Here is a 10,079-nt window from a genome sequence, read left to right as displayed (position 1 = left end):
GGCAGTGATGGACATCAACCCATGAGAATAAAGAAATGACACCGTGCCACTCCACTATATAAAACACTGTGTTCACATATCCCTAAACAAGCTTATTGTGACGTATATCCAAGAGAAACAGCAAGAAGAAATGTGGGCGGGGCTTGATTAAGTGGGGATTTGATGGGTTGGTTGTGGTTTGCTATTGGCTGAGCTCATGTGAGTGACAGATTATAATTGATTCAACATTCCCAGGCTGATTCTGATCACTGATTCTTAAATAAATACCATAAATCTCGTGCCATAAAGATCCGCAAGTCGTGAGGAGCAGGGAATTCTGGGATTACAGACCGTCGTCTCCACAGCACTTTCTCATTCAGGCTCTTCGGGAGAGTTGGTCTGCCGGCAAAAACATAAACCCGTGTTCCAGGTGCAGGGGTCGCGGGGGGTCAGAGGTCGGGGGTCACGTGAGCTGTTACGACACGCGCACTCCAGTTACGCCAGATGGGGGATTTAGGGGCTTTTGTTGGTCCAGCAACGGGACACTGAAGCGTTACAGTGTGAGGGCTTCGTTTGATTCAACTCGTTTGTTAACACACACGTATTCATTACTTCAATGAGCTCGTCGTTTCTGCATTCAACTACTACATGCTTTAATACATTTTTCGCTAGCTGTGATGTATTTGTACATTTCTGAAATGCATAACTCAGATACAGATCACTGTAAATTATATGGACATTTTCTATAAAGCTGCCTTGAGACGATGTGTGATGTCTCAGTCTGAACGTGTTTCTTCATCCACTCGCTCGTAATAACTCAAAGCAACACACAACTCATGAAACGCATAACCCGAGGATCCATCAATATTCATCACACAACATCACACAACATCTATCACACACACACACACACAGGTAGTCCCGCCCCCACACGAACGCCATTGGTCGAGTCAGAACACTGATCCTGCTTTAAAGTGGTGGCTGATTAGGATTTCACTTTTTAAAGTGAGGGATAATGTACACACACACACACACACACACACATCGGTGAGAGAGCTCAACAAACACATCAGACTTTCCCAATGAAAATTCCCAAATCTCCCGGCCGTCTCATCATGAGTTCATTTACAAAGGGAAACTTAATTGTGTGTGAAAAGCAGAAAGCAAAAGATGTGAACGCAGAGTTGTAGTCCACAGTCCCAGATCCACAGATCTTCACATGCGAGGCGAGGCGATCTCTGCGCCGCTTCAGGGATAAACACTCGCTTTATTGGGAAAATAATTATGGAGGAACGAGTTCAGTTTCTGATCATCTCCAGATGTTGTGCTTCATATTTCCACAATCATTCCATCAGTAATAAACGGCAGCTTGTTTCTCATAATCCTCTCTTTTCCTTTCATGATGAGAAGTGAATTCCTTTAATATATCGAGAATTAAAATAATCAAAAGTGTGAAATCAGTTTTTGTTTTTACAGACTTTCATTTATTTTCTCAAATTCCATGATTTTTCTGGATTTTAAATGGTTTAATTAAATTGTAATAATCAAAAATGATGTCTAATCAATTAAATTCATAAAACTTTAATAATGTAGTGAATTATTAAAATGGTAACAATAATAGTGCCCTGTGAATTTTTTTATTTATTTATTATTCTAAAGCGGTGTTGTATGTTTTCATTTTTCAGGTTTTTGCTTTTAATTAAATAAGGCTATGACAATTCTTTCCCGAAATGGTGGAAGTAAAGTTTTAGAAAATTATTTTTTATTCCCCACATTTTTAATTCTGTTTGTTCATTATGGTTTATATATTAATTTTTCAGTTTAATGTCTACTGGTTGAGATTTTCTTGCACATATCAGAAAATAAACAGGCATAATTAGTCAAAATCAATGATGGTTTTGGTGGTGCTGAATATCATTGAACTGAATTCAGATTCAGATCCAGTGTGAGTCACGATCGGATCATTTCCACAATGACCAACACAATCCAAGAAATTAGCATAGGGTTTAAAAACATGCTTTTTTTGGGGCGTTAAATAATGGCAAACACCATATTTATGGGATTTATCCTCCATAAACTCGTGAGATCAGCCGCAGAAATAACCCTGCCTTTCAGCGCTAGTTTTACATGTGTGTCGTTAGTAAACACTGACCGCTTTTTAACACCCAAGCAGTGTTTGCGCTGAGAAGCTGTTAGTAAATCTTAGACTCGGACGAGGCTTCGGCACCAGAACCAGGAGAACGAGTCGAGCACTGGATCAGGATCACTTACACACACCTCTCTGACGGCGACTAGTGAAGAACAGCATGAAACACGGCCCTTGTTAGTGTGTGTAGAGCAGCAGTCATCTCTGCTTTCACTCACACACACACACACACACACACACACACACACGCACACACACACACACACACACACACACACACACACACACATCTCTGCTTTCACTCACTCGCTTCCTGTAGACACTCACACTCAGCAGACTGTGACCATCTGCTTCAACCTCTGCACCCTGACACACACACACACACTTTACAATAACAGGACATGAATTATCATGTACTAATACCTAAATTAATAGTTACTTCAACATGAACTTATGAAACATCGAAAATATGAACGTCAATTCAGTTATTAGTACATGATTATTCATGTCCAGTTATTATAAAGTGTTACCGGTTTTATAAACTAGTTTAAATATAAAACTGTTTTGAAACAAGTATACAATAAATAAACAATAGTACAGTATATAGCCATAGCAAACAGCGCTAATAAAATACAGCGTTTAGTGTTGATGATGAAGCGCTGGAGTGGAGCTTCAGTGGAGTGGACTGAAGTTCACAGTAAAAGTGTTTTACACACACACACACACACACACACACACACACACTTACACCAGTCTAATACACACCAGAGCGCCTGAAGTCTCGTTTCCTCCCGTGTTCAATCGGGAGTTGAACATGATTGCATGTGTGTGTGTGTGTGTGTGTGTGTGTGTGTGTGTGTGTGTGTGTGAACGCTGATAGACCAGCAGAATGGTCCTTGTGGCCTGTAGATCCGCCGGTCGCTGCTCGAATGAGAAGAATTTGATTCATTTGTTCTAAGTAGCTTTAATCAGATTTCCACATCAGTTAATGTACCGCCGCTGATCTACACATGACCTCCCGCTGAACCGCAGAGGGTTTATTCTGATGGACGGCGGAATAATCACAGCTACACACTTCTCTTCTGAGGAAAAATGGTTTCTCAGGGCTTTAAAAGTCAAGCTTCGCTCCTAGAAACAGCAAAACCTCATTTGATCTCGCGGCACGAGCATACGATTACATTAATGCATTTGGCAGACGCTTATATCCAAAGCGTTTTACGTTGCATTTCACGGTGCACATTTACATTCTTATCAGTTCTTGGTTTCCTGGGAATCGAACCAATGACCTTGGCGTTGCAAGCATCAACGCTCTACAGCTTGAGCTAGTTTTATATTATAGAAGCAGTGTTTGTGTTTGAGCCGCGAGTGGAAAGCTGGCGGATGTTCACATCCCGAGGTCAGAGAGGATTTCATAGCATTTCTAACCCTACACCTGAGGGAGAAAGTGCAGATGACAAAAAGTAGGATCTGGGAATCTTCCCAAGGGAACCTGACCTGCTCCGAAGGCGAAGAAGAAGCTCCTGTCGGGCTGTTCCTGGAGCAGTGCTTTAACCCGTCTTCCCATCCTCTCGTTACGCTTGTAGATCAGCTCCTGACGGAAGTATCTGTCGATCTCCTGCGCCGTCTCCTGATCACTCGCTGGGAGAGACACGTTCCTGAAGTTCGGCACCTGAGTATACGGAGACAGATCCAGAACATTTAAATCAAGATTCCTTCTCATCTGTAAACAACATGAATCCTGTAGAAGGATGTTTAGAGATTCCAGTTCACTACAGCTGATCCCAGTACACTACAGCTGATCCCAGTTCACTACAGCTGATCCCAGTTCACTACAGCTGATCCCAGTTCACTACAGCTGATCCCAGTTCACTACAGCTGATCCAGTACACTACAGCTGATCCCAGTTCACTACAGCTGATCCCAGTTCACTACAGCTGATCCCAGTTCACTACAGCTGATCCCAGTTCACTACAGCTGATCCCAGTTCACTACAGCTGATCCCAGTTCACTACAGCTGATCCCAGTTCACTACATCTGATCCCAGTTCACTACAGCTGATCCCAGTTCACTACAGCTGATCCCAGTTCACTACAGCTGATCCCAGTTCACTACATCTGATCCAGTACACTACAGCTGATCCCAGTTCGCTACAGCTGATCCCAGTACACTACAGCTGATCCCAGTTCGCTACAGCTGATCCCAGTACACTACAGCTGATCCCAGTTCACTACAGCTGATCCAGTACACTACAGCTGATCCCAGTTCACTACAGCTGATCCCAGTTCACTACAGCTGATCCCAGTTCACTACATCTGATCCCAGTTCACTACATCTGATCCCAGTACACTACAGCTGATCCCAGTTCACTACAGCTGATCCCAGTACACTACAGCTGATCCCAGTGCACTACAGCTGATCCCAGTTCACTACAGCTGATCCCAGTTCACTACATCTGATCCCAGTTCACTACATCTGATCCCAGTTCACTACAGCTGATCCCAGTTCACTACAGCTGATCCCAGTACACTACAGCTGATCCCAGTTCGCTACAGCTGATCCCAGTACACTACAGCTGATCCCAGTTCACTACATCTGATCCCAGTACACTACAGCTGATCCCAGTTCGCTACAGCTGATCCCAGTGCACTACAGCTGATCCCAGTTCACTACATCTGATCCCAGTTCACTACATCTGATCCCAGTACACTACAGCTGATCCCAGTTCGCTACAGCTGATCCCAGTGCACTACAGCTGATCCCAGTTCACTACATCTGATCCCAGTTCACTACATCTGATCCCAGTTCACTACAGCTGATCCCAGTTCACTACAGCTGATCCCAGTACACTACAGCTGATCCCAGTTCACTACATCTGATCCCAGTTCACTACAGCTGATCCCAGTTCACTACAGCTGATCCCAGTTCACTACATCTGATCCCAGTTCACTACAGCTGATCCCAGTTCACTACAGCTGATCCCAGTTCACTACATCTGATCCCAGTTCACTACATCTGATCCCAGTTCACTACAGCTGATCCCAGTACACTACAGCTGATCCCAGTTCATTACAGCTGATCCCAGTGCACTACAGCTGATCCCAGTTCACTACAGCTGATCCCAGTTCACTACATCTGATCCCAGTTCACTACATCTGATCCCAGTACACTACAGCTGATCCCAGTTCACTACAGCTGATCCCAGTTCACTACAGCTGATCCCAGTTCACTACAGCTGATCCCAGTTCACTACAGCTGATCCCAGTTCACTACAGCTGATCCCAGTTCACTACAGCTGATCCCAGTGCACTACAGCTGATCCCAGTTCACTACAGCTGATCCCAGTTCACTACAGCTGATCCCAGTTCACTACAGCTGATACCAGTGCACTACAGCTGATCCCAGTACACTACAGCTGATCCCAGTACACTACAGCTGATCCCAGTACACTACATCTGATCCCAGTTCACTACAGCTGATCCCAGTACACTACAGCTGATCCCAGTTCACTACAGCTGATCCCAGTTCACTACACCTGATCCCAGTTCACTACAGCTGATCCCAGTGTACTACATCTGATCCCAGTTCACTACAGCTGATCCCAGTTCACTACAGCTGATCCCAGTACACTACATCTGATCCCAGTTCACTACAGCTGATCCCAGTACACTACAGCTGATCCCAGTTCACTACAGCTGATCCCAGTTCACTACAGCTGATCCCAGTACACTACAGCTGATCCCAGTTTACTACAGCTGATCCCAGTTCACTACAGCTGATCCCAGTACACTACATCTGATCCCAGTTCACTACAGCTGATCCCAGTTCACTACAGCTGATCCCAGTGCACTACAGCTGATCCCAGTTCACTACAGCTTATCCCAGTTCACTACAGCTGATCCCAGTTCACTACAGCTGATACCAGTGCACTACAGCTGATCCCAGTACACTACAGCTGATCCCAGTACACTACAGCTGATCCCAGTACACTACATCTGATCCCAGTTCACTACAGCTGATCCCAGTACACTACAGCTGATCCCAGTTCACTACAGCTGATCCCAGTTCACTACAGCTGATCCCAGTACACTACAGCTGATCCCAGTTCACTACAGCTGATCCCAGTTCACTACAGCTGATCCCAGTGTACTACATCTGATCCCAGTTCACTACAGCTGATCCCAGTTCACTACAGCTGATCCCAGTACACTACATCTGATCCCAGTTCACTACAGCTGATCCCAGTACACTACAGCTGATCCCAGTTCACTACAGCTGATCCCAGTTCACTACAGCTGATCCCAGTTCACTACAGCTGATCCCAGTACACTACAGCTGATCCCAGTTCACTACAGCTGATCCCAGTTCACTACAGCTGATCCCAGTTCACTACAGCTGATCCCAGTTCACTACAGCTGATCCCAGTACACTACAGCTGATCCCAGTTCACTACAGCTGATCCCAGTTCACTACAGCTGATCCCAGTTCACTACAGCTGATACCAGTGCACTACAGCTGATCCCAGTACACTACAGCTGATCCCAGTACACTACAGCTGATCCCAGTACACTACATCTGATCCCAGTTCACTACAGCTGATCCCAGTACACTACAGCTGATCCCAGTTCACTACAGCTGATCCCAGTTCACTACAGCTGATCCCAGTACACTACAGCTGATCCCAGTTCACTACAGCTGATCCCAGTTCACTACAGCTGATCCCAGTGTACTACATCTGATCCCAGTTCACTACAGCTGATCCCAGTTCACTACAGCTGATCCCAGTACACTACATCTGATCCCAGTTCACTACAGCTGATCCCAGTACACTACAGCTGATCCCAGTTCACTACAGCTGATCCCAGTTCACTACAGCTGATCCCAGTTCACTACAGCTGATCCCAGTACACTACAGCTGATCCCAGTTCACTACAGCTGATCCCAGTTCACTACAGCTGATCCCAGTTCACTACAGCTGATCCCAGTTCACTACAGCTGATCCCAGTACACTACAGCTGATCCCAGTTCACTACAGCTGATCCCAGTTCACTACAGCTGATCCCAGTTCACTACAGCTGATCCCAGTTCACTACAGCTGATCCCAGTACACTACATCTGATCCCAGTTCACTACAGCTGATCCCAGTACACTACAGCTGATCCCAGTTCACTACAGCTGATCCCAGTTCACTACAGCTGATCCCAGTTCACTACAGCTGATCCCAGTACACTACAGCTGATCCCAGTACACTACAGCTGATCCCAGTACACTACAGCTGATCCCAGTTCACTACAGCTGATCCCAGTTCACTACAGCTGATCCCAGTTCACTACAGCTGATCCCAGTACACTACAGCTGATCCCAGTTCACTACAGCTGATCCCAGTTCACTACAGCTGATCCCAGTTCACTACAGCTGATACCAGTGCACTACAGCTGATCCCAGTACACTACAGCTGATCCCAGTACACTACAGCTGATCCCAGTACACTACATCTGATCCCAGTTCACTACAGCTGATCCCAGTACACTACAGCTGATCCCAGTTCACTACAGCTGATCCCAGTTCACTACAGCTGATCCCAGTACACTACAGCTGATCCCAGTTCACTACAGCTGATCCCAGTTCACTACAGCTGATCCCAGTGTACTACATCTGATCCCAGTTCACTACAGCTGATCCCAGTTCACTACAGCTGATCCCAGTACACTACATCTGATCCCAGTTCACTACAGCTGATCCCAGTACACTACAGCTGATCCCAGTTCACTACAGCTGATCCCAGTTCACTACAGCTGATCCCAGTTCACTACAGCTGATCCCAGTACACTACAGCTGATCCCAGTTCACTACAGCTGATCCCAGTTCACTACAGCTGATCCCAGTACACTACATCTGATCCCAGTTCACTACAGCTGATCCCAGTTCACTACAGCTGATCCCAGTACACTACAGCTGATCCCAGTTCACTACAGCTGATCCTAGTTCGCTACAGCTGATCCTAGTTCGCTACAGCTGATTCCAGGCTACAGCGATCCCAGTTCACTACAGCTGATCCCAGTTCACTACAGCTGATCCCAGTTCACTACAGCTGATCCCAGTGTACTACAGCTGATCCCAGTTCACTACAGCTGATCCCAGTTCACTACAGCTGATTCCAGTTCACTACAGCTGATCCCAGTTCACTACAGCTGATCCCAGTTCACTACAGCTGATCCCAGTTCACTACAGCTGATACCAGTGCACTACAGCTGATCCCAGTACACTACAGCTGATCCCAGTTCACTACAGCTGATCCCAGTTCACTACAGCTGATCCCAGTACACTACAGCTGATCCCAGTTCACTACAGCTGATCCCAGTTCACTACAGCTGATCCCAGTGTACTACATCTGATCCCAGTTCACTACAGCTGATCCCAGTTCACTACAGCTGATCCCAGTACACTACATCTGATCCCAGTTCACTACAGCTGATCCCAGTACACTACAGCTGATCCCAGTTCACTACAGCTGATCCCAGTTCACTACAGCTGATCCCAGTTCACTACAGCTGATCCCAGTTCACTACAGCTGATCCCAGTACACTACAGCTGATCCCAGTTCACTACAGCTGATCCCAGTTCACTACAGCTGATCCCAGTACACTACATCTGATCCCAGTTCACTACAGCTGATCCCAGTTCACTACAGCTGATCCCAGTACACTACAGCTGATCCCAGTTCACTACAGCTGATCCTAGTTCGCTACAGCTGATCCTAGTTCGCTACAGCTGATTCCAGGCTACAGCGATCCCAGTTCACTACAGCTGATCCCAGTTCACTACAGCTGATCCCAGTTCACTACAGCTGATCCCAGTGTACTACAGCTGATCCCAGTTCACTACAGCTGATCCCAGTTCACTACAGCTGATTCCAGTTCACTACAGCTGATCCCAGTTCACTACAGCTGATCCCAGTTCACTACAGCTAATCCTAGTTCGCTACAGCTGATTCCAGTTCACTACAGCTGATTCCAGTTCACTACAGCTGATCCCAGTTCACTACAGCTGATCCCAGTTCACTACAGCTGATCCCAGTACACTACAGCTGATCCCAGTTCACTACAGCTGATCCTAGTTCGCTACAGCTGATTCCAGTTCGCTACAGCTGATCCTAGTTCGCTACAGCTGATCCCAGTTCACTACAGCTGATCCCAGTTCACTACAGCTGATCCCAGTTCACTACAGCTGATCCCAGTTCACTACAGCTGATCCCAGTTCACTACAGCTGATCTCAGTGCACTAGCATGATGAAGAGCATCACCTGCGAGGAGTCGTGGTTGAAGATGATGGAGTTGAGATCTCCACAGTTGTAGTGCTTGATCAGGTCCTCTGTGGTGTAGGGAACCTGCAGACTCCCGGCCCGAAGACTCTCCTGCTGCAGCAGCGTCTGGTTCAGAGCGAAGATCACCTGTAATACACACACACAGCTGAAACACACACACACAGCCATGACTCTGGACATCTGGGGCCAGCTGCGCAACACTGGCTCTTAAAGCTGACATATTATGACGCTTTTCACAAGATGTAATATAAATCTCTGGTGTCCCAGAATGTGTCTGTGAAATCTCATCTCAAAATTCCCCTCAGATCATTTATTGTAGCTTGTCAAGTTTGTCCCTTTGTGAACGTGAGCAAAAATGTCCCTTTAAAGGCTAATGAGCTTTAGCTCCGCCTCTGTTCAGATGAGGGCGGGGCCTTCACACGAGCTTCAAAGACTCTGGCAATAACAGAACAGGATCCAGGATCAGGAGTAACAGCAGCTTTAGCTCCGGGAGAGCTTCACTGTTACACGTTTCTGAATGTTAGCGGAGACGTTTGTGTAGTTGTTGTGGAGTTACACTGATCATCTCATCATCATGTTGAACTCTTCCACAAGTGTCCACAGTTCCCGAGTCAGTGTTTATAAGACAGCGCT

At 46.3% G+C, this 10,079-nt stretch overlaps 1 protein-coding gene across 1 annotated transcript in view; it reads right to left on the bottom strand.

Moving 5' to 3' along the window:
• Nucleotides 1-10,079, bottom strand: part of trabd2a (TraB domain containing 2A) — a 49,357-nt gene that overhangs the window by 16,226 nt on the left and 23,052 nt on the right. Inside the window, exons 3-4 of the mRNA XM_039661460.2 lie at nucleotides 9,426-9,572; nucleotides 3,620-3,794 (exon numbers count right to left, since the gene is read on the bottom strand). Of these exons, the coding sequence (XP_039517394.2) occupies nucleotides 3,620-3,794; nucleotides 9,426-9,572 (322 nt within the window). The remainder of the gene's footprint in view (nucleotides 1-3,619; nucleotides 3,795-9,425; nucleotides 9,573-10,079) is intronic.

Source organism: Pimephales promelas, chromosome 4 (assembly GCF_988280905.1).
Source record: "Pimephales promelas chromosome 4, fPimPro1.hap1.1, whole genome shotgun sequence".
Taxonomy (NCBI): Eukaryota; Metazoa; Chordata; class Actinopteri; order Cypriniformes; family Leuciscidae; genus Pimephales; species Pimephales promelas.
This window is presented reverse-complemented; position numbering and strand designations above follow the sequence as displayed.